This window comes from Cibotium barometz, chromosome 47 (genome assembly GCF_041138505.1).
Source record: "Cibotium barometz isolate CiBa-2024 chromosome 47, ASM4113850v1, whole genome shotgun sequence".
Taxonomy (NCBI): domain Eukaryota; kingdom Viridiplantae; phylum Streptophyta; class Polypodiopsida; order Cyatheales; family Cibotiaceae; genus Cibotium; species Cibotium barometz.
The window spans coordinates 44,215,911-44,242,013 of record NC_141092.1 but is presented as its reverse complement, the minus strand read 5'-3'; the positions used below and the strand labels follow the sequence as shown (position 1 = coordinate 44,242,013).

General features: G+C 47.2%; 1 protein-coding gene across 2 annotated transcripts in view; it reads right to left on the bottom strand.

Moving 5' to 3' along the window:
* Positions 1-26,103, bottom strand: part of ETFQO (electron-transfer flavoprotein:ubiquinone oxidoreductase) — a 107,273-nt gene that overhangs the window by 16,625 nt on the left and 64,545 nt on the right. The window contains exons 13-16 of one of the 2 annotated variants that reach the window (XM_086784778.1): positions 24,452-24,501; positions 21,990-22,136; positions 21,710-21,838; positions 12,602-12,663 (exon numbers count right to left, since the gene is read on the bottom strand). In XM_086784778.1, the coding sequence (XP_086640904.1) occupies positions 12,602-12,663; positions 21,710-21,838; positions 21,990-22,136; positions 24,452-24,501 (388 nt within the window). Of the gene's footprint in view, positions 1-12,596; positions 12,664-21,709; positions 21,839-21,989; positions 22,137-24,451; positions 24,502-26,103 lie in introns of both variants that reach the window. The other variant, XM_086784777.1, reaches the window with a different exon arrangement.

The following is a 26,103-nucleotide window of genomic DNA, read 5'->3' as shown; positions in this document are numbered from 1 at the left end:
TATAGAGATGCATCTTGCCTTAGCACTCCATCCACATCCCCACCCCCCCTTATATTGTTTGTATATGGGCTCCACCGATCCATGATGATTCACAGTTGTATCCAGACACATGCACACTTTTTCTTTTGTTTCTTTTCTTCCGATGACCGGAAGAACACAGTTGTATTATTTTTTGTCTCATAGGCCGACTTTGGCCTCTCGTAGACGTTAATATATCTTTCTTTCTTTCTTTCTTTCTTTCTCACTCTCTTACACACACACACACACAAACAAACAAACATTTGCCTTTTGTATTAACCCACCTCTAAAAAGACCCTAAATATGAAGCAAACACCTACATCCATAGGGCTTGGCCAAGTCTTTTGAAATGCATCAACTTTTTTTGTTTTTCGAGCCAGGGTAAGAAGCGAGCAAGCTCGTTCCAAGACTCGAAAAAAGAAACGCTTTTGTCATTAGCTTCGTCGTCTCTATCAACATAGAAGGTTTCACTACTTCCTTAGGCATGACCCCGGAAGATCCATGAACTAGGCACGACTGCGACCAAGAACTCCCAGAGGAGCCTAGGTACTGTGGGACTTGTCCTCAGGCTCACCCACTAGAAACTCTGTATACTCGGCGGTTTCTGGAGAGGAATTGCCCTGCCCACAAAAGGCATCAACTCTATCTTTAATGTAAAGACTGATTAAATGGGTTGGTGTAAAAAGTGCGTCCACAAGCATCGGGCCTGGAGAGAACTCTACCTAAACGATCCCATGTAGGACCAAAGGCTTGTTGCGAATCATGCGAGAGAACATCATAACCTGGGGCCTCTCCACACACTACCTATCTTGCTCTGATACATCTGGTCCCTAGAAATGTGCTCCATACAGCAAGGCTAGTGTGACGAGGGTGTCCAAGAGCCAACCCTTCCTCTTGGCCTCCCGGAAATGGGCCTAAAGGCACTGTCGCTCAACTAGGGCAAACTGCAATTGCTTCAATGTGCAATCAACTACCCAATTTTCACAAAAGCCCCAAATTTTTGCAACTGAAAGAGACTCAATTTACTGATTTTGACCTCAATTTGGAAAACCCCCAAAATCCAAGCAAAGCAGCATGTTCAATTTTGCCAATTTTGCATCAAATTGGAAAACTCCCAAATTCTTCACACAATACTGCTCTTAATGTGCATCGAATTGCTCTAATATCAGAAAAGCCCCAAATTTCTGTACCTGCAAATTGAGCAAACTGTAACTTGTATGAGGGAGTGGTAACTGTCGAGTGCAGGGGGTACACAGAACAAGTGAGTAAGCCAACTTTACATTTGGGAGATCTGCTATTGTTTACGACAGCAGGGTATTGCCAGGGGCCACTGATGGAACTGCAGAAGGTTTGGTTGGCTGGTGATGGTGACGGGCGAGCATGTGACGGAGACGGTGGCAAGGGAGCTGCAATCGTCTATGTGCGAGCTGCAGCTTTCGTGTGAATTGCAGACGGCGGGTGTCGAAGGCGGGTACCTTCCGGTGCAACTTCGGCTGGCGACGGGGTTGGACAGCAACGGCAAGTAGTGCACAACCTGGATCTGCCTACGGCAGCGAGCTGCAAGCTAGTCGACGACGAAGCGTAGACAGCCGACATGGGGACGGCCGGTGACGGCCCCAAGTACCCAAAAAATCACGAATTCAGTCCGATGCCACCTAAGCCACAGGTGTGGTCGAGCTCCGCTGGGGGCCGCCCGCTGTGGTGATAGCACCACCAGCGGTTGGCTGGGCGGAGGCGGAGCACTTAGCACTAGTGCTGCCGCCTATGGAGGCAGAAACGAGCTGAGCTTGGCCGGTCGAGCAGCGCACAGAGGGGGCGGAGCAATCGCGGGCGGCGGACGGATCGCCTGAAGGAGTAGCCGGACCGGACTGTCAACGGAGGCCTATTGCTGGAAGGAGCAGCACCCGTGCAGGAGCAGGAAGGCTCTGATATCAAATGTTGGGACTCACATACTCGCACACAAAGTAGAGTTTCCTGCAGACTAGGGTTAGTTGCAGAAACAGGAAGCTCACATAAAGAGAGAAAGAAAGAAAGAAAAAGAAAGAAAGCTGTATTAACGTCTACTAGAGGCCGAACTCGACCTATGAGACAAATCAATGTACAACTGTCAATGTCTTCTGGATGTCCTGAAAAAAAAGGACAAAATGAACATGAAATAAACTATGAAAGTATTGAGCTATTGTGGGGGTGTGACGGATGGAGCACTACTGCTAGAGGCTAAGTATGCAACCTATATGCATAGGGTATACAAGAATGCAATGCAGATCTGTCTAGCTCCAACCAGTACCATAATGGGGGTGTAATATGTGATACATAGGCGATGGCGAGGCAAAAATACCTCGGAGCATGATCTTTGGGTGTGAGTGTAAGTGAGCTAGCCGCTCCTGGATATGGTGCTGATGTGGAGCCCGTATCTCTGTGATCTCCCTTTGATGTAGTCTGGGAGTCTGGTAGCCTGGTGCTCTTGGTCTCCGTCTGGCTTTGAGGTCCGCAGCGCGCTGAAGTGTAAACCCCCTCCTGTGTCAGGGTAGGCACTGGGATAGATATCTGGAAGAAATCAGTGAGCTGGAGCTATCGCCCACCTCTCCCTGTGGTATGAGTCCGTATCAGTGTCTCTCTGTGACGCTGTGTCTCTAGCAAGAACTGGCCAAATCTCCGCTGGTCTGCAGACTCCATGATCTGGCGGAGTGAGGGATGTCCATTGACGATGGTGGTGTATCTCTCTCTAATGACACTAAATGCTCTGCATCTGCATACATAATGTTCCTCACTCTCAACCTCCTCCTAGCATAGTCTGCATATCCTCTCTGCTCTGGGGATCCGTGTTGCCCTACTTGCCTCAATCTCAAGCTGGTGTGATGACACTCTGAGCTAGCCAATCGCCACTCGGGCACTGTGAGGCATGTACACATCGATGTATCCAGGTCTCTGTATGAATCATCCGCTAAGATACACATAAACTGATCTCTGTAGTATAGCATCTTCGGCGGTAGAGGCTGACTGGGTGTAATCCAAGTCTCTTGAGTGTATCGCTGCCATAAATCTTGCCGAAGGACTCTGTTCCTCTCACTGTGAGAGAGCTGGATGTGTGGTGCATGTATATCATACTGGAAAGGTGGCAGGTGATCTATGTCGAGACCATGCTGAGTGAGCCACTGTTTCATCTGTGAATACCATGATCTCCTATCTCCACTCTCTGCGAGCTGCCTGTATGTCTCAAAAGCTCTATGTGAGAGTCGATCTGATGGCATATCTATGATCCTCTGTATGAAGCATATCGTCTAGAAGAGGGCCTCTACTAGCATAGGAGGTGCAGCAACCTCCGTCCGGACAATGTCATGTGGAACGGAGGGTTTGCTGCGGATCATCCGTGGGAGCATGAGAATCTGAGGCCTCTCTATATGAGACCATGTGGAGGTGGCGAGCCCAGGTGCCCATACTGCTGCAGCATACATCAAAGCAGGGGTGACTAGTGTGTCAAACAACCACCCCTTCGTGCGGGGCTCCTAGAAGTGTGCCTGGTGACACTGTCTCTCTAGCATGGCCAGAGCCGCATACCCTCGTGTGAGTCTATCCCTGGCTGATTGTGCCATAGTAAATCTTCCTGGCAGAGTCGTAAATGTAATCCCCAGGTACACATGAGTCTACCACCTCAACCTGTCCTCCTACTAGTGTGAAGATGGCCTATCGTCGAACTCGCACTAAGGTGTGGAAAATCATGGCCTTGGTTTTCCCAAGGTTCACTGTAAGCCCCCTCTGTGTGCAGAAGTCATCGAGTGCATGGAGATGGTGCTATAGTCCCATCCGCGACTCAGAGACCAGAATAATATCATTTGCATATACCATAACGTGGACTGTGGTACCTGAGATGTCTACCCAGTCCCCACCACCGTGACCAATGAAGTTAGCCACCTCATCGATGTATAGCCCAAATAGTGTAGGAGAGAGTGGGCATCCTTGCTTCACACCTATGGTGCTAGCAATAACATCAAATAGCCCCCCAAGGCATCGTATGCACCCGAATACCTGCTCAATAAGCATAGATGCCCCAAACCATCTCTGATGGGATCCCCAATGACTATAGGCGCTGGAAGAGTCTCTCTCGTGGCACCGTGTCAAATGCTTTGCGGAAATCCACAAAGCAGCAGTATAATCTCTTCTCCTGCGCCCTAGCCTGGTCAATCAGACATCTCAGAGTGAATATATGGTCAATAGTGGAGAAAGCAGTCGGAATCCAGCCTGCCCTAGTGCTCGCAGTCCCTCCTTCTCTACATATGAGCTCAACTCTACCTCAAGCACTGCACCATAAAGTTTGGCCAATGTATGACCAATCATGATAGTCATGTAGTTGCTGGGGTCTAGCATGTCTCCCGCTTTGTGGAGAGGCACGATGGTGTGCATAGTCCACTCAACTAGTAGGCCCTCCACTAGTGCCCTATTAAAGAGGTGAGCAACAAAGGGTCCCAGTGTGTCAGCTGCATAAATAAGATGCTCACTCTGTATACCTGTGTAGTCAGCCGATCTCCCATGCTGTAACCGACGGATAGCTCTCTCTACCATCGAGGCGGTAAAGAAAGTAGAGGTGGTAGGGCGGGACTCCTGTGGGGGGCTGTGGTATGGGTGGCTGCTGAGGGATATGGTAGAGGCTCTTTGCATGTGTGCCATGTGTGTGGATCCTCAATCGGGGTACGAGGGCAAGGCTCTTTCATCCTGCGCCATGCAATGGCCGCATCTCTGCTCATGAGTAGGTGGTATATATCCCAGTATTGTGCCTCCTCATATGCACGCCTCTTACGGCGCGTGAGAGTCCTCATCTGTCGGCTCGCCTGTCTCCAGTGCTCTCTGGGCACAGAGATGTCTATATAGCTCTCTGCACTCATCATCATACCAGCGATTCTGGGGCACGCTCCCAGATCTATCTGTGTGTGCAATGTTTGTATGATGGGGAAAGCTGTGGGTGGCGGCCGTATGTAGTAGAGATGATAGCTGGGTGGTAAGTGTGTCTAGACGTGACAGGGGATCCATCTGGAGTAGCCCGTCATATACATGATGCTCATATATGTCTGCCAAGTCATGGGTGAGGTAGAAAGTTGTATGCAATGCCTGTGTGGGCTGTGTGGGTGCTGGTGTGGAGCTCGCCAGTGACAATAAGAACCAATAGGACAGGGGGGGATGGTGAAAGATGCCACTGCCTGTGTGGTCTCCATGGACCCCATGATGTAGTCCACTGTGCTACCTCCCCCTGATCGTGGAACGCATGTCAGTGCTCCTGAATCCTGCCACTGTTTCATCGCGTTATAAATAACGAGATGGTGTCGCGCTCCCAACTCAAGTAAGTGATGACCATCATAGTCACAAGGAATGGGCATTTTTAGTCTTGGGAATGTTGGGGATGGCAGCATCTTCCCGTTCCCATTCCCATCCCATGTCACTCTATAGTCACAGGGAATGGCCATTCTCAATCTTTTCCGTCCCCATTTCGCATCCCATGTGACTATGATGACCATATCTGGTGTTATCCGGCCCCATGTCCTTTGACACCGTGCAAGCTCCCGTGTCCTCCACCTCTAGTGTGTGCATCACCTCGGGGTGCTCGAAATCATAAATGTCGCACTGTCGGCCCTGTGTCCGTGCATTGAAGTCCCCCATAAACAGGACTTCCCCCAAGTTGGAGTAGTGATCTCCTCTGAAAGGGCTGCATATGGTGACTCTCCCAATGAGCCTGTGTCCTCCTTCTCCCCTCTACTCTCCTCCTCTGCTGTCATGGCATATCTCGATCCTCTAGGAGAGAAGTAGCATAGAGCGATGTATAACACCCTGTCTGCTGAGAACTGCAGTCTAATCCACATGTATCTAGCCTCCTGGTCACGTGCTACCACCTGTAGGCGCTCCTGTAGCTCTCGCTTGAAGAGAGCCGCTATACCTCCAGATCCTCTCGATGTGCTCTGCCGTGTGGTTCCCGTGTATGTAAACTCCCACTGATAGCCCTCTACTTTGGGTAGCCCTCTCTCTGGGCTCTGGTGCGTCTCTGTAAGCAGTATGATGTCCCGTCCCTCCATGACCTCCTCCATCCTCCCAGGATATGTCCAAAGTGCTCCATTACAGTTCCAAACTGCTATGTGTATCTGTGAATCTGGATCCTCCATAGCCGATGTTCCATAGGCCGCCTGGTGCTAATCGGTGGCCTTGCCATCGATGATGACACGGCCATCGTGATAGAATGCTCCCAGATCTATCTGTGTGTGCAATGTGTGTATGATGGGGGAAGCTGCGGGTGGCGGCCGTATGTAGTAGAGATGACAGCTGGGTGGTGAGAGTGTCTAGAGGTGACAAGGGATCCATATGGAGTAGCCCGTCATATACATGATGCTCATATATGTCTGCCAAGTCATGGGTGTGGTATTTACAAATGCAAGTCAACCCTTGCGTGTGAGTCACATCCATATAATATCCAAGTACAAAAGTTATATGGATAGAGTGTCCTTTCACTTGATATCCAAGGGGAAAAACCACATGGAAAAAAGTGCCCTTGGTTAAGCCATGTTCACATGTAGCACTACTATAATTGATATGCCTACAATTGTATTAACATATACTACATACCCCATGGATCTGTGAGACCAAGTGTTACGTAAGTTCCATGTGTAAACTCAAAATCATAAACATGGAGATAAAAAGTGCCTAAAGAAAAATGGACCCGCGTAGCGTAGTATACGAGTCCTACATATATGTGAATGTGAGGTCAGTAAGGTGGGTGGTGCTCATGTTGTGTCATCCTTTTCTATGAGAAAGAAAGATATATTAAGTGTCTACTAAAGACCCAATGAGCCTATGCGCCAAAGTGATACAATAATGCCCATAGCATATCTCATCATGGAACATAAAATAAAATAGAACAAATCAAAACTATCTCACTAGAGTGGTTCCTCCTCCTCTGTCTATGAAGTCCGTGACCTCATCTATGTACAGGCCAAAGAGTGTCGGGGAGAGTGGGCAGCCTTGCTTCACCCCCATAGTACTATGTATCTCCTCTCACAGACCACCTAGGCATGTGGTTCGTCCCGTCAACCTCTCATATAAAGCAATGATCCCCTAGATCAAATCTCAAGGCACTCCAAGAGTCTGCAATCTCTGTAGGAGTTGGTCCCATGGCATGCTTTGCGGAAATCCACAAAGCAACAATAGAGTCTCTGATCCCATGACTTGGCCTGCTCAATCAGGCTCCCCAAGGTGAAGATACGATCCAGTGTACAAAAGCTACCGTGGAACCCAGCCGGTCCTGGAGCAGGAAGACCCTCTCTCTCGACTAGAGAGTACTCATCCATATATCTTGGCCATAAGGTGGCCAACCATGAGAGTCCTTTAGTCCCCGAGGTCCATCGGGTTACCTGATTTGTGAATGAGGGTAATGATATTCATGCTCCATCTGTGTGGGAAGGCCTCTACAAGTGCCCTGTCGAAGAGATGTGCAAGAAAAGGAGCTATGGTGGTAGAGGGCATAAGAGAAGTGCTCACCTCGTATGCCTGTATGATCTGCCGATCTCCCATGATGTAGCCTCTTAAGAGCTTTCTCTACCATACGCAAAGTGAAAGAAGTAGAGGTGGTGGGTCGAGGATCAGATGGAGAGGGTAACGGGGGCTGATCTAGTACATGATAGAGGGACTTTCTATAATCATGCCAGGTGGTCGGATCAATGATGGGTGTGGGTGGTCGTGGCTCACAAAACCGCTTCCAAGCCTCTTTCGAGTTAATGCTCAAGAATGGTTGGTACAACTTCCAATATTGTTCGATTTCGTGTTTCCTCCTCTACCGACTAGTCAGAGCTCGGTTTAATCTTTGAGCTTCACGCTCAAGGATCGTGTTTGAGGTGAGCACGAGTCTCACGACACTCGTCGTCGTACCAACCATTCTGGGGCATCATACCTACTTTAGCTTTAGAGGGGGTATGGGTGGTATGAGGGAAGCTGGCAATGGTAGAGGAGGGGAGTAGATCAGTCAACTGTGATGTGAGTATCTCCAAAGGTGCCGCGGGCTCCACGTCAAGTAAAGGGTATCCTGATATATGTGATCACATTCATGAGTGAAGTGGACAGTGGTGTGATGGGTGGAGGTGGGTGCTGAGGCGGGGGGAGGGGGGGGTGGTGAAAGATAAGTATGTGTGATCATCTCCAATGGGTATGGGGAGTACTGAGAAATCATGTATGAGCTAAGCTGTCTCCCGGGAGCCTAGGATGTAATCCATTGTGTTACTTCCACCTCCACGTGGAAAGCATGTAAGTCCTCCTGATTGTGGCCATCTCTCCATCCCGTTATAGATGAGGAGACGGTGACGTGATCCTAGCTCCAGAAGCTCCCGTCCATAGTATTTGACTGCCTTAGTATGTGCACACCCTGAGTGATCTAGAGTCCTAGTCCTCTAGAGTAGGTAGCTGTATGGGATCTCCCTCAAAATCATATGCAGTGCACTGTCTACTTGTCGTCCTGGCATTGAATTCTCCCACTAGTAAGACCTCTCCCAGTCTGAGGTACTGTGTAATCTCATCTGAGAGCGCACTGTACGATGATGTAGCTCCTCCGGTCTCCTCCCTCTCCTCCACCTCCTCTATCTCCTCTCCATCCTCTATCTCCTCTATATTCGTGGCATAACGTGAGATGTCTGGTGGAAAGTAACACACAGCAATGTACATAGTCCTGGCCTCTGTTAGCTGAAATCTTACCCACATAAAATGGGCCTGTGGGTCTCTGCTGATAATGCTGATCCTCGATTGAAGTTCTGTTCTGAATAGAATGGCCGCTTCTCCTGATCCTCTAGCTCTACCTGCTCTCCGTGTGCTCCCTCTGAAAGCTGATTCCCATTGGAATCCTGTACACGTGGCAGACAGCTCTGGTGTGTCTCTGTAAGGAAAATAATGTCCCTGTTCCTGATCACATCATCCATCCGGCCTAGGTCTGACCATAGTGCTCCATTGCAGTTTCAGACTGCAAGCTATATCCATGTCTCACAGGCCACCTATCCCTATGCGATCACCTTGCCATCAATGATGGCATGGCCATCTCTGTAGACTGCTTTCTTCCCTTCCACTGGGGCTGCCCGTACTTTTGGCATGAACTGTTTCCGGTGCTCCACCTAGGCCTATGTGAGGTCCTCATCTAGGTGAATGGGGCTGCAAAAGAGTAATATTAAAGTTCACAAAAGACCCCAAGGTTCTATGAGACCATAAGTGATACAATGATACCATGGATATACTGAGCCATGGAAAAGTAACTATTACTAGTGTATACATATGTGATATCGATATGTGACCTTGTAGAGGAGAAACTAGCCATGATCAGCTAATAACGATGCCCTTGTCAACCAATACAGTTTTGATGGCCGAGAGAACTAGCCTATGTGATGGAAGCATGTTATAGCATTGAAGAATGTTACCAGCTTGGACATTGCCCAGTATGAAAGGAGTCTAGAGAACTCCATGACGTCTAAATATTTGGAAAGTATAAGCTTTGGGAATGGGGGATTATCCTGGAAAACAAAGGATCACAATCCTAAAATCTAGGAGGATTACTATTTTTCGCTCGACTCTGATGAAAATTCCATTCGCGTCATTACGTCTGTAATTGAGCAAATGGGCGGACATGTCAAAGCACATTTGGCAAAAGGTCTACCGACTAGGATATGGTATTTTTAGAGTTTATGAAAGGACCCATCTCTTAGATTGGGACATGTGGCAAGAAAGTGTACCAAAGTGAGACAAGTAGCTTGACACTTGTTAGAAAGCGGATCAAAGTGAGACGAGTGGGCCTCACACTTGTCACTTCAGCTATTTTGTGGCTCTCCACTTGTCATCATAGCCTTCTCTTTTCATTTTCACTCATTGGAGTCCCAAATCTATAAATTGGAGCCCTCTCTCTTCAGTTGGGGAGACTCTCTTGCCACACACTAGCCTCTACCACCATTACAGGTTGCCCTAATGATGACTACTCTCTTTGTCTCTCTTTTGAAGCCTGCCATGAAATATATCAGCTCTTGGGGACTGTTTTGAAGGCTTCCATCACGAAGAAATACTAAGGCAAGGGTATTTATTCATTTTCTTATGATTACCAACCGTTATACCTGTTGTACCAACTGTTGTACCTTTTGTACCAGCTGCTATACTTGCTGTACAAATCGGATGAATGGGGGGCTGCACCGGCTGAATGGAGAGTCGTACTGGCTGCACCAGCTCTATTGCATAAAGACCCGTGGTTTTTGGGGAAGAATCAGTACCCACACGGAGGTATATGGATTATATTGTTGGCTTGGCATTTCTACAGCCTGTGTATTGGCTGAATTTATGGTGCCTCGTGTTGGGATGTGTTGTGGAATTTGTATATGGATAATCCGGCACCTCCCATGGGGAGAGTTAAGGCCCTCAAAACTTGCACATGGTATTTTTCTCCTTGGTTAATAAAATACTCTAAGTGGGGGGGGGTCGGCCTATTCAGGCCTCTATGTGGTGTCAACTGTGCACACATCTCTTTTACACTTTTGTGGATTCAGTGGCATATGTTTAAGGCTATGGCCGATTTCAGTGTTTTTAATTGCATTAATTTTCAAGTGTTTTGCAAAACCCCTCGGCCCTTCGGAAGTTACATAGAACCTCCAATATCCGCATATGTCCGGTGGTGGATGGTCGTGATGCTTTGGGTTAAATGACTAGGAACGCTTCTAAGGCAGAGGGGGCTGGACCGCTAGTGTGGGTGGTGAGCTCTGATGTGGATGCATGAAAAGTTAGAAATCTATAATGACCCTCTGGGAAGTATCATGTTGGGTCTACCTCTTGGTATATTGTCTCAATACAGCGTCCCTATGACATCTGAGCTCCAGTAAGTACATGCCCATGCATCTCTAATCATCAAACTGAATCACCTGTGCGAGTGGACCAAACCCTTTATGGAAGAGGTAGTCCCGCATATCTCACAATAGGCTGGGTAGCTAAGCATGTAGTGGGCCTCACCTTCCACCTACATCTGAGCTCCAGTAAGTACATGCCCATGCATCTCTAATCATCAAACTGCATCACTTGTGCGAGTGGACCAAACCCTTTATGGAAGAGGTAGTCCCGCATATCTCACAGTAGGCTGGGTAGCTAAGCATGTAGTGCGCCTCACCTTCCACCTGTCATGTAGTGCATACTCTGTATATCCGATCCTCGTGTGGGGTATCATCAAGTCCCCCACTCTCGACTCTGAGACGGTGAAAAGACGCCCTGAGATGGCCAATCACGATACACATGGCATGTAACATATGGATCTGTACGTATCTGAGATCACAATGAAACCATCCTTGGACACTCTCAAGAAGTAATTCTGTAAAACTGGGTTTTCATACGAAGCTCAGAGGAAGGAGAGACACCATCATTATCCTCACCAGCATGGTACTCAGAGGTAGTCAACTAGTTTGATGCACATGGCCTCCAGATGGATCGTTTTTCCCCTTTTGAGGATAGTCTAGATTCTCCATTCTTGGACATCTCACCGTAGGAGATCAACCAAGTCATCTGGTTGGATCTACTGCAGCTTTTTATACATCACACGTGTGTGTGGAAACAGCCTCTAAAAAGGCTGAAATGTGTGTCATGAAAAAGCGAGGACCCATAGAGGTCACTCCGAGGTATACATACCTCTTGACAATCTCCACAGGGGCATCCCTATACAAGAAGGATAGCTGTGATGCAACATCATAGGATGTGTTAAAAAACCATGACTTTGGACTGGCCAAGTTTGACAGTAGGGTCTTTCTCCCTGCAAAACCTCTCCAATGCATCCAAGTGTCTCTGTAAACCCTCGGTTGAATGTGAGATCAAGAGAATGTCATCTGCATACAGCAACATGGGCTCCACTACATTAGCAAGACATTACGATCAGAGTCAAATGTGCCTCATGGCACAAAAGACCCTTCTCGGTCTCTGGAAGGCATTGTGACATGAATTGGAAACCTTATTATTTCTAATACATGTTAGAAACCCTCATCCTCATCTTATTAGAGAAGACTTACGGATTCTAGTGTTTCCTTATCTTTTTGATCTTTTCTAGTAGGATTTTATTGGTGGCTTCAATCAAAACACTATCGTTCATTATGTAATTATTTGGGACCCCTTTTCACACCCCCCTCCCGCCCCCCCCCCCCCCCCCCCCCCCCCCCCCCAAAAAAAAGAAAGAAAGAAAGACTGGGCATCTCTTGTTCTCCCTTAGTTTCCCTCTCCCCCTCTTGTAAGATTTGGATACTTACTTCAAAGGATATGCCAAATCGCACAACATAAACAAGAGTGTAGGATGTAGAACTCAACGGTTGAATGAGCAAAGAAGAAATCTCAGAAAGACTTGTGGACACATAATATCACGGCCCAATACCTCTACCTTCATTGTCAAACTTAGAAAGAAATTATTGGGAAGTAAAGCTCATTGGGTTCACCAATGCAAGCAAAAAAAAAAAAAAAAAGCCTCGTATATTTTTCACAAAAATATTGATCAAAAATGATTATGTTGTTAATCATAAAAAATCAAACAAATCAAAGAGAAAATATCGATGTGCACAAACCTTACAATGAAGGCAATTTTGAGCATTGATGTGCAGCTTTAGTTCCCCATCATCATTTGTGGCATACCTAAACAGGCAATAGAAAGATATTTAGCTCCAAGGATAGAAAGTTGAAAAAGAACCCTCGCTCCATCCCCCCCCACCCCCCCCAAACCAAAACACAAACCCACCTGACGTTGGGTTGAGGTGAATGTATTTGATGCTTCGCATCATAGCTTTATTAGATGATGATTAGTAGGACTTTTGAAGCTTCTTTTTTGCTGGCCTAGGTAATTGGGTTAAGACCTTCATGGTCTTCATATTGTGTATTTGGTCTCAGATGCACAAGTAACTATGTGTTTTGATGCCCACCCTACTATAAGATCCGAGGGAGATTTCATTCTCTTCCACAATAGATTCAGCTCCAATACACCAGTTCTGTATGCATCTCGGATGTTTGTATGGCGGGTATGATACCGATTAGACTACCTGTGTCATTGGCCATCCTTGCTTGATCTTCTGAAAGCTTCTGTACAGTTTTCTTCCTCTGTCATTTCTTCAAATTGCTGCGATGATCTGGCTTCTCTCTGCATTTGATCTTGTCTTCTTTTCTTGGCTATTTGTTCTTCCAAAGGCTTCCATGTCTTTGTTCTCTTGTTACATCTTCTCCTTTCCTTTGTCCTTGCTTGACTTTTCACTGCCCACGGGTGGTTCTCTTCCTGAATTGTCTTGGCCCTGATCTTTGCCTGATCCTTCACTCACATTGCCTCAGTTGGAAGCTTCTTGGAGTTCTGAGGTGCCTGTTTTTGGGCCTCGAACCCTAACCCTAACAATATGGAACTTCAATGGCATGCCGTGATCAAATCCAAGAGATTTGAGAGAGATTCTCACAGGCAGAGATGTCATTTTCTATACAAAGACTCATCAGAGCCCTGAGAGGGGCTTACCATACATAGCAAGATACGAGTGGGAGTCAGCTTTCCGAGGTGAGACCTGCACATCAGGAGGAGTATGTGGCTCTGGAGGGGAAGCTATTCTTTTAAGGTCCCATCTCCGACAGATTCTAAGCATCGTCCAGAAGGACAAGGATGCACGGTATCTTTGGGTGCGGCTTTCAGTGAAAGAGTCATCCACATTGTTGTGTGTTATTTTGCACCATCCCACTCCCCTTACGCTGCACGGCATGGCCAGTCACCGTACTTACCATTATATGGGGATATTATGGAGTTCTCGGGAAGTCCTCCTGCTCGAGAACTTCAATGCCAGGACGGGAAGTAAGCAAGCCCCACTAATCTATTTGGACGACCCTATAAGATTACAGGACGGGAAGTAAGCAAGCCCCACTAATCTATTTGGACGACCCTATAAGATTACAGGAGCTCGACATCACTGACATGGGGCTGCAGAGATCATCACAGGACCGTGAGGAGGTCACAGTGTATGGGAGATATTTCTTAGAGCTGGGAGCTGCAAATTGTCTCATTATCTATAGCGGGATGTCCTGATGGCCCTCTTGCGACAAACTCACCTCCTTCCCTCACTTAGGAGGTACTAGAACCATGGACTACCTTATGGGATCTCCAACTTTAGCACACCTTCTCCCCGACTTCTCCATCCTGCCACCCCCTATGAAGCTGACCATGCCTACCTCTCTTTCACTCTTATATGCACGCCACCCGTTCCTCCGCCACCACCCCCCGTCTCACATTATAGCCAGGTCCTTTTTGATCACGAACTTGACCTTGCTTACTCCAGCCACATCTACCGCCAACTCGAGGATGTGGAACCTATTGTCCCCTACCCACCCTCACATCACAACTCACCACCATACTCCACACATCCACCACCACTTCTTTCATCTACACGCGGCGGTCTACGGCGGTCTACCGCCAAGCCACCTTGCGGTTCCATGCCCCAGAACTATTGGTATGATGACGAATGCTTCCCGTCTTAAGCATGAGCTACGGATTGGGAAAATGACAAAGCACCAAGCGCAACGGATTCCTCAACGGCTCACCCAACGCAAGAAACGAGAGTTCTACACTCGGAAAGAGGATGTTATACCCACTTTTCTTAGGGCCAAACTACAAACAGGCGTCGAGGAAACTCCGAGAACATCGCCCTCGCACACCTATCACATGCCCGGACACATGGCACTCCTATGCACGCTCCCTCTATCATATCCCCCATCAGCCACCCCTACCCCCATCACCAGATCCCCGCCCCACCATGTAACTTGGTTGAACACAATGCTAATCAATACACTTAAATACACTAAGATTTGAAGGACACTTGCTCAAATACAAGAAGTAAATTGCTGAATTGACAAGAGGCACACAATGAGCCGGAACGGCCGACCCCTCCCTTGAGTAAATTGTATTACTATTGGAGAAATTCAATACATAGCTTCACGGGCATCCATTGCCAAATCCTCCATGCCAATGCATAAGAAATTCAGCATTTAGAAAACAATGGTATGTCGATGTAGATCACCAAGGAGCTGCCTTGATGCTCGGCCCGACTTCAGTGCCCATATTCTCTACCATTGGCTCTATGTTCTACCAAGCAAGGTAGCAACATCTTCAAGAGCACATAGGACAAGAGAAATACTACACAGGGCGGCTAAACAAGGAGTCCTGCCCTTCTACTGAGTAAGTAATGACAATACATTGTCCAATTACCTTACCAGTCTTCATAGAAGTTGTTGCAAGCGGAAGCCTTCGCGTTGGAAGCTTTAGAAGTGTTGATATCTTCGATTTGCCACAATCCTTCGCGACAAAAGTCTTCAAGAGGATGAAGGGAACCTTGGGAAAGCTTCCCCTATGGTTCAACTTGAGAAAGGAAGGCTGAAATTAGGGTTTTCAGCAAAAAGACCAGAAATTACAGCAAAAATGAGAGCTGTTTTGCTGAATTTCAGTCATTGGGAGTGAGTAGGAGAGTGATTAGCACTTGGAAACACTCTTGGAAGCTTGGAAAACACCCTAGCAAGTTGGGTATGGCTATGGAGAGCTTGGAAATGGAGAGAAATGGTGGAAAAACAGAGTTTTCAGCCTCCAAAAATCCTCATGAAGAGAAAACACGAATTTCTCTTAATAAGTTAGTGAATTGGGGTCCAATCAAGTGAGTGGACATGGGAAGATGCCCATTTATGAGTAAAAGGGGAGGATCAGGTCCTGGACATCGAGTCTTGTCCGCCCGGGACTTCAGTGAGTGTGAACTTGGAAGCGGTCATAATTTATAAGTGACTTTTGGGCGCCCAAACTTTAATGAAATGGGAACGCACTCACTTATAAATATTGGCTAAGTCCTAAGGGCTATTTGAGCCTAGATTAGGAAATACTTACCACCTGATCACATGCCACACAACCATGTCAGCAGACAGTTTCACACACACGGTTCACGGGCGGGCGTCCCCTTACCCGGAACTACACATAGGTCATGCACGCATGAAAACAGCATGCAATTTCATTTGCAGGCAAGCACATAAAGATGCTATGCAATGCAGCATTGGCATGAGCGATTTCCGTTCATGAAACCATATAATACCAGGCGTTTCCAAGCAAGTATGTGCGATATCAGACCCAGTGGAAAGCCAATCCTCCAGGCGTTTCCGGGCATGTACACAAAGGCACAAGTCCCAGCGGAAAGCCAAGTCCTCCAGATATTCCGGGCATGATAACATCAAGTCCCAGCGAAATATCATATCCAACTATACAGCATGACACGTGTCAATCACCTGCATAGGCACATTCCATAAGCCATGGACACCAATCCAATATGTACATAGCGTGAAAGCAAGAGTGAACCATTCGGGTGGCCAAATGGTGACACACCACCTCCACCTTCTTCACAAAGGGCATGGTCCTCAAGGCCATTCGTAGCCTACATAATGGGCGAGCCCAAGATCACGAGGGACTCACTGCCAAGCACATCTCGCATGCCGATGATACCCTGGCGCCCCTACTAGCCTACATGTTCGATAGAGCCCTTTGCAAAGGATTTCCATCCTCTTGGTCCACCAACACCGTCACCCCCATCCTCAAAGCCGGAGATCCACTTGATCCCAATAATTACAAGACGATCATGATTGGCCAAACTCTATGGATCAATGCTAGAGACGGAGCTCAATTCATTTGCAGAGAGAGAGGGATGCAGACCCTCACGACAAGCAGGCTTTCCGAGGAGCTAGTCTACCCTTGACCACATCTTCACCCTCTGTGCCATCATCGAGGAGGATAGAGCACGACAACAAAGGATTGCTTTGTGGATTTCTGCAAAGCTTTTGATACTATACCCCAAGCCCGCCTCCTACACTGCCTACAGGAGATAGGAGTCCCATCTGACATGGTTTGGAGCATCATCGCCCTCTGAGTCCGTCATCGGACGAGTGAGAGCCCCAGGAGGTACATGACAGGAGACTTTGAGCACTATTGGGTTGAAACAGGGCTGCCCTCTATCACCCACTCTTTTTGGCCTCTACATTGATGAGATCGTGAGCTTCATTGATGGATTAGGCGGGGCTGGTTCCACACTGGCATGAATATTGATCCCCATACTACTTTATGCAGATGACATCGCCCTTCTCTCAGATTTTCAGCTGAGGGGCTTTAGAGACTGTTGGATGCCTTACAGAACTTCTGCACTCAGCGGGACCTCTCTATTAGCCTTGGTAATACCATGATTGAGCTTCACATATAGAGAGGATCCTGTGTAGATTGTCTCATCCTATGTCTACCTTGGTGTCACTTTCAGTGGCCCATGCTTCTCGCAGCACATACCAGAGCGACACAGGGATATGCAACCTTGAGCTTACTTGAGCGGCAGTGCTTCCATTTCTAGAAGCCCATTACGAAGGGTTGGCTTTTTGACACCCTCGTCACACCAACCTTGATGTATGGAGCACCCTTCTCGGGACAGATTTATCCATTGAGGATTGGCAGCGTGTAAGCCCAACGGGGCGTGCCGTGACAGATTCTACCATGTGTTCAACAGATAAAGATATCAAGAGAGAGGGGAAAGAGAGAAGGGAATAGGGATCTCACACAGTACACCACACTGAGCGGGGAACAAGCCCCGCTCCCTTTTAGGAAATTATTTAGAAACAATCCAAGGGCATGCTGGCCAGGACCAATACAATCAATGAATACAAAACAAACAAATATGCCGATGTAGGATATCCAAGTCGAGGTCAATGTGAATGTCGATGTCGAGGCACGAGATCTTTGATGTCGAGAACACCACGAGAATGACCCACAAGTATCTCTCACCGGGCTAGTACCAGATCCAATATCCAGATCCAACAAATCTAAGTCCAGATCCAAGTCCAAATCCAAGTCTAGATCCAAGTCCAAGACCAAGTTCTATGTTCATGTCCAAGCTTCATGCCCAAGTTATATGTCCAAGTTCCATGTTATGTCCAAGCTTCATACCCAAGCTATATGTCCAAGTTCCATGTTTATGTCCAAGCTTCATGCCCAAGCTATATGTCCAAGTTCCATGTTCAAGTTCCATATTCAAGCTCCATGCCGATGGTCTATATCCAAACTCCATGCCCAAGTTCCATGTTCAAACTCTGTGTTGAAGCTCCATACGAGGAACATACGTGAGGTATGTATAAATAACAAACTTCTAGATGTCCAAAACAGCTTTGTAGGAGACGGCGGTGTTCCAAGAGGCAGCAGGCAAAAGGGGCAACGGAGCTGTAGGAGGCAACAGGCCGATTTTTTGAGCGGCGACAGCAGGAGGTGGTTCTAGGCAGTGGCTCAGCCGGCGGTGGCGGCGGCAGTGACGACAGACCCAGGAGCGGCGGCGACGGCGGCGGCGGATCCAGGCAGCAGCTGCTTAGCCAACGACAACGGCGAGGGCGGTGGATCAACTGGACAAAGCGGCTCTTGGGTGGCGGCTCAACCGACGGGCACCGGTGGTTCTGAGGCAACAACGGCTCTATAGGCAGGGCAAAGGCAGAGAGTGGAGAGAGAGATTTTGATGATGAAGATGATAATCAAGCCTTCCAAGATGGCTTATGATCTTTCCAAGCTTCTTATATACTTGATAGGGATGCTTGCTTTTCCCAAGCTTTGCTTTTGTTCTATCTTCTTGCTTTTTCTTTTTCTTTATTAAATATTATTAATAATAGCCAAAGTTCTTGATTTGTGCTTTTACAACTTCAGGGCCTTGCTTTTTGGCCCTAGAGCTGCTTTTTGAAAAAGTGGCTTTTAGCTTTTTGATCCAGTTCAATGTCCACTTTCCAATGGTGCCCTCAGCTTTTGGTCAACACAGTTGACTTTTTTGCTTTTCTTGCTTTTTGACCAAGACTAATGCTTTTTCCTATGCCAACTTCAAGAACCACGTTTCCATGTGTCTGGGCATGAGTTCCTCATGTGAAAAAGAGCTCACACGGCCAAATAGTTACATAGCGAGTTGAGAGGCCCTAGGTCATGATGTTCTCCCGTACGATCTGCAGCAAACCATTAGTCCCACACCAGATTATCCAGGCAGAGTTTGCTACAAACCCAATGGTAGTGGATGCAATCTTCCAGACAGTCACATACCTCCATCGCATCAATCACATGGATCCCCACATGTACCTGAGGCTTGCCCTAGAGTCCTCACAACACAGCTAGCACTTGAGGGCCACTCTGGAGTATGGTATGCACTAGTTTCCACTTGGTTCTCACTATATGGGCTCCGCAGAGACCTCCTACCACCTCTTTAGTACAGTTTGGACTCCCCTTTTCTCCGGCTCTCTCACGAGGATACCTACCGGGTTATCCAGTTAGATCCTCTCAGCCACTACACCAAGTGCACATGGATCACACCTCCAGAGCTCCCAACGAAGATGCACTTCTACGGAGATTACTTCATCACACTCACTAAGGAAGCATTCATCCAACAGCCGGACTACCCGAGTGTTCACATGTCCCATGCCATGCGGATTGCGACTGGGTGATACGGGTTTCATCCCACCGCCTCAGAGTGGAGAGAGGTAGAGCCGAGCACGTCTTCAAAGAAGGGAAGCACATACGGAGACCCAGAGAGGAAAGGATTTGCCTATTATGCAACACACAGGTTGAGACAGAGGAGCATTACATGTTGTTGCCCAGTATACTATGAGATCCGCGGGAGGTTTCACTGTGTTTCATGAGGATTTGGTCCACTCTCCAAGATCATTGACTTCCCGGACCAATGTTGCATGGGCCTCTTCCTACTTAAGCTCCGCAGACACAGGGACACTTTCTTGAGAGAGCTTCGGCCCCAACCATCCCGCCCCCTCCCTCACCAGCCAACCATCACAAGTTTCTTCCATACCAAGGAGGTGGAGGACACCGATACAGTGGATCTTGTGGACCCACCTCGAGCTAATCCGGACCCACCTCGTCTGAGAGTAGTTGCCTCGGACCGGGCCTCCGCACTCCAACGTGCTCGACGCCCCCAGCCCCCAAACCGTCGGCCACGATCCCCTCATCAGCTCCAAATCTAGGACATGCTCCACCACCATCGAGCTACCTTTCCACGTGACATAGCTGAGGGAGACCTCTTGGCCATACTCCTTAGCACCATGCTTCATATTTTGGAGAGTGGTATACCATCTACTGGGAGCTGATGTTGCTCTCATGTTTCTATGTTCCTAGTATTCCATGATGAGTTACCTTGGACAGTTTTGTATCACCCCACTGAGATAGCTATGTTTACGTTTTGTTTCTGTTTTGTTTTCCATTCCATGATGAGATATGCCATGGACATTATTGTATCAGTTTGGTCTCATAGCCCATTGGGTCTTTGGTAGATGCTTAATATATCTTTCTTTCTTTCTTTCTCTTCTATAAGCTAACCCCATGCTCAATATCCTTGATGGCCCCCTCCCCATTTTATGATGGACATTTCAGTTGTATATACCATCCTTTTATAATGTTATTTCGTCTGCACTCTTTTGATCTTTGTACTCAACATAATGTAATCAGTGTTCTGCACTTTTATATTCATTATATATCAGCATATTGTAACCCCTGCATGCATGCATATTCAGCATACTGTAATCACCCCATCCTGCATAATCCTCATCTCACGCAAGGACGGTGAGCACTCTAGTGGTGGGCGACCTGTAGCCACCAAGGGTGCCCACAAGCCTGGACTGTCCACCGAGATGCAACCTGTATTGTCCACCAATGTGGACTGTCCAAGGCAAAGCGTGACTGGTGAGTCAACAGAGGCGCCAAGCATGGATCATCAAGTGGAGATGCACCACCACACAAGGAGGTACATTGAAGGCTCCAACGGCACCGACTGACACTCCACCACATCTCCAGAGATAGGAGATTCCACCAAAGGCTACGCTGCCACCCAAGGCATCCACTAAGAATAGGAGATGCCACCGTCTCGACCTCAGCCATATATGGCCCTCATCCCACCTTAGAGGACATCCTTATCCTCGGCATCATCCTCTCACCTTGAAGGACATCCTTACGCTCTTCCCTCATACCACTTGTACCACTGTCATACCACTCGTACCTCTGTGTTAGTCATCCGTCTTTGAGCTGTGTCGTCCTCTTCACTGTGACCTTTGTTGAGTGTGCATGGCACAGTGAGGGACCTGTATCAAGTGTTCTCCGATTAGTGAAAGCGTTTTCTTCCTTCCACAGTCTCGTCTCGTCTCTTTGTCTTGTGTTTGCTACGTAGGGTCTCGTGTGTTGTGTTGTGAGCTTATGTGATGCTGTAAGCATAGAGGACTCCTCCAGACATACTGTCCAGAGGAGAGCCACCACAGTGTGTACTGGGCAACCAGCCTTGCTACAGTTTAACTTCTTTTGTTAGTTTTTATTTGGACTTCTTCCATGTCACTTGACACATACTATTACATCATCTTTGTATTACTATCAGCTCAGCATTGTACTACTATGGTCTCACAGATCCTTGTGGTCTTAAGTTGGATGTTAATATAATCTTCTTCTTTTTTCATGCATTCAATAACTTATTTGTTTCTCATACTGTAGAACATGTTTTGGTCTATGGAAGAGATCGACCTGCAGTGTACATGCCAAAATTTTCTAGCACAAAATTGACAACCCCAAAAATTCTAAGAGAAAACAGTCAAAGATGTGAAAAAACGCTCCGGGTTTAGGAAGAGTGTTACTTACTCATACACACGTGCAGGGCAATAGCGTGACTCGAGGCCTGCAAACTTGGGAACATTCAAACTTTCTGGTATACTTGGATCCCGCAAGCGTAGATGTGTGGGTTGGTCATGTTCATGGTTGGTGTTGCTTCTGGTATGAGATAGTGAATAGTTAGCGCTCCACTTGGTCCAATTTTAATGTAGAAAAATTCAGTCAAAAACAAAAGCCTGTTCGTAATCTGGAATAACACTTTTGAAGTATTGCCACTGATAATATATGAAGCAAGACCAAAGAGACGAACCTATACAAAGAAGTTAGCAAGTCAAAAGAGATCTTTCCATCAGGTTTTGGATATATTATCTCTTCATGGAGATCTGCAACCTGTGTAGCTGCATTGTCAGGCTTGCCATGCTTCAAAGTCCAGGGAAGCTGCCCTCGGGAGATATACCTGTCCCACATCAAAGAAGGGTGTAGCATCTTCAATAGTAAGCTTAAATAATGAACTTTCTCAAATTAAATTTAAGAAAACAACAGTCCCCTCAACTTCTGAGTTTGAAAATGAAAAGAATCACCCACGGCATTAATGCTGTAAGCTTCAAGATACAAAAGGAAACCGTCACTTGATCAAGGACATTTAGAGAGACAATTGCCTTACAGTTAGGCTGGCTGCTTCGGGACAAAGATTTAATACAAGTGGGTGGGGGGGAGACTGAAATTAGGGCAGACAAGGAAGGTCCCTGACACTCTGGTGTCTGTTATGTTCAAATTACCTTTTGTTATTAATTTTTCAACAGATCCTCTTGGCACGTCCCTTTCTAGTATTCCACGGGCAATGTATTGTTTTGGTTATATAGGTTATTGCGGCTGCAATTCAAAGCAGAATCGGCATAGTAGCATGCCAACCAGCTGGCCAGCCCCACGTCCAGAAATGTCTCTCTTTGAAGTCCTGCTGAAAATCCATTGTACATATTCACATTCAGACACCAGTCCCACAGCACCAATGCACCCCAAGAACTTAGCATCCCATCTATAGTGCCCTAGTCCTGGAAGTGAATTTCTGCATTCTAGTAAAAGAAATGGATAGATTTTCTTTGTTCCCAAAATTTTACACCTCTATTTCAAGGTTGTTAGAGGCGTCAAAGGCGTTTGGTATGACGCGGGTATGGTACGCGCCTCGAAAGACTCGTATTTTTTAGAGACGTTAGAGGCGTGTTAGAGGCGTCTATCATATATATATATATATATATATATATGGAGGTCTTACCAGAGCCCATAATGAGCTTCTCCGCCGCAACCTTCTTGGCCACCAAGATGTCCACTTTGTCCTTCTTGCCTTTGCGTTTTCTCTTCTTTCTGTTGCATCCGGTTTCCTCCTCAACGTCTGACTTAGATTCTAAGTCTTTTGATTTTAACTCACTTCCAAAGTTGCTATTTAAAGAGTCCTACTTCTTGTTTTCTTTTTCTTGGACTTCTTTTCTAAGCCCATGTTTTGTTCCGCTTGTTTAGCCACTTCAATGAGCTTATATATATATATATATATATATAGTGAAAGTTGAGAGAGAGAGAGAGAGAGAGAGAGAGAGAGAGAGAGAGAGAGAGAGACTAGACTGTGTATGTATGAGCCTTGAGGGAGGGAGAGAGAGGGTGTGTATGAGAGAGGGAGAGAGAGAGTGTGTGTGAAAGAGAGAAAGCTGTATTAAACGCCTGCCAAAGGCCAAAATGACCTATGAGACCAAAATAGTCCATCCTCATCATCTCGATACATCATCAAGATTCAAGGGTATAAAGTAAAATGAAATGAACTCAAATGAACTGGTAGAGTATAGAGAGAGCTCCAAAAGTGGGTATAAAAAACATCATCATCCTAGTGTGTTTGAAGTTTGAACTTTGGGTCTTGAGAAAGGCTTAAGGGAGGGAGGGAGAGAATGAGGGAGAGAGAGTGTGTGTGAGAGGGGCTGCCTTGGGCCCTTAAACTTTAAAGCCCCCCTCTAAAGACTCACACCAGCAAAATAAAAATAAAAATAAAAAATAAAAAAATTTGTGGACACCTCGATTAGGCAGTCGTATGCCTCGAACTGTTAGAGGCGCGCCTCGTAACAACTATGCTCTATTTGCAATTCTATTAGGAGAGGAAATGATGTTAGACAAATGGTTACAATGCACTATACAAGAAAGGACTAAGGTGGAGCGGGGGTCACTTTAATCTTGAGGGAGGTTACACATATGGGGAAGGGGGGGAAAGCCACACTGAGGATTTATAGCACCCACCTAGGCTCATCAACTTGGGCTCTGTTCAAGAAAGGGCCCACGCTCCAAAGCCCATACAAATGGCCCTAATGCGAGAATTTCCTTGAAAGTGCCCCCATCAACTGAAGAGCACATGTAGAAGATGTTCATATGAAGAGCACATGTAGAAGATGTTCATATGACCCAGATGATTTACACAAAAGAGGAGGGGCACAAGTTGCAATTGTAAAATTCCCTGGTGAAATAAAAACATAAAAAGGTTGCAGCGTTTGTTACTTCTTGGAATGCTGTTTTGCTTTGGATATGCATAGTATGCAACACACACGACCAGGAGACAGAGGAACCTGCTATTCTCCATGGTGCACCATTCAACAATGGTATCAATGTCTGTTCAAAGAGGGGTTTGGTCCTCCCTAGAGACACTGATTCAACTTTCTTTTTTTCTTCTTCACCCCACACCACCCCACTTCCAAAATATATATTTGTATTTATTAATTTTTTCTTTCAAGTACTTACCGCTCAAATGCAGAAACTGCCAGTCCTGGAAACAGCCCATAATGAAATGCCTGCAGAAAAAACATAATACATCATATTGAGTTTTTTTTAAATGTAGTTAAACTGCTGACAAAATGGTTTATTACAAATACATCTTATTTAGATGAATGAAATTGAGTAATATGAACTGCTCTCGTCTGTGGTACTCACTCAAACTCTTTACAAGCATCGTTTGTGCTCTTATCGTGCCTTTACCTTCTCAGACTAGAGACTGGCCTCTATACAGAGCGACACTCACAACCTAGTACATATTACATGCCACTTATGTGACATGGGAGAGGTGGACTGAGAGGAGAAGATGCTTATTTTACGTAAGAACTAAGTACTTAGATCAGAGATCTGGACTGAACAAGAAAAAAAGCCATTCAGAGGCAACTGGGCATTTCATCCGGCAGCATAAATTGTCCCACATCCTCCCATCAGAACAAACTGGCTGACAAATTCGAGTGCACATGTCATATGCTGGGTTCTCGGCCTCGTCTAGCCTGGGGACCTTTAGCGGCAGGCCCAGCACGTAGTTTTGGAGACTGGCAGGCCTTCTGCAGTCTCCGAGAGGAGATCCAGGTGGAGAGGCTGAGTCACTTCAGAGGGGGGTTGATTATGAGGGATGATATTCAGGAGGCACTCACAGAGGAGTGGTTCACGCCTTTCAAGCCAGTGACCCCACGGTGGATGGGAGCCTTTACACAGTTGGAGATCCTGATTGCTGTCAGAGCTTGCACTGAGGATGGCAGATGCCTCTACTATGAGATCCAAGATGAGGGCAGACTTCAGAGAGTGGAGATGGAGTCGCCTTTGGTTGCAGAGTGCACCTTTCAGAGGATACGGGTTGTGGCCGCCGCTTCTCGGAAGTGGCATATTGACCCCGACCCTGCTGATGTGCTCCCGGATTGGCGCATATGGGCATATGCAGCGCGCCCCTTGGCCCGGCTACAGTGGGACCCTGGGGAGTACGAGTGGCATGATCCTTATGCATCCCTTGAGGCCACAGAGATCACCTTTTTCCAGTATACTATTCGGCTGGGGCGGCATATTTTGACGGCGAGGAGGATGGTCTCTCCAGCTGCAGCAGGGCATTGGCGGCTACAGGGACTCTCACAGGAGTTCCTGGAGGATTTTTGGGCTCGGCTCTGGGCTAGTCGACAGGCCCGCAGGATCTGGACTTTCCAGTGGCTGGTCGCCCACACGGTCTCAGCAGTTGGCACCTGGCTTGTTTACAGCGGTCTTCCGGCGGCCTGCGTCCGATGTGGCTACCCTATGGAGACACAGAGACATTGCCTTTGGGATTGCCCTCAGGCGCAGCAGATTTGGCTGCGGATGCTGCGTATTCTGGCCCCCCTCTCTCCAGAGGGTATGTTTACGTGGGGTGCCGCTGCTTGGTCGACTTTGTCAGGGCCTGCTATGGGCTATGAGATGGAGCAGGACAGTCAGGCCATCAGATTCATTAGGGGCAAGGCTCGCCTGGTTCCGGCACCGGATTTCTCGTCCGCCAGCTGGACACAGGAGAGGGATTTACGATGGGAGCTCCTCAGCAGCCTCACCATCTGGTTCACCTGGAGGGCCCGGTGTTTCACAGCCTTTGAGGGGAGACTGGAGCCACCAGCAGAGACTGT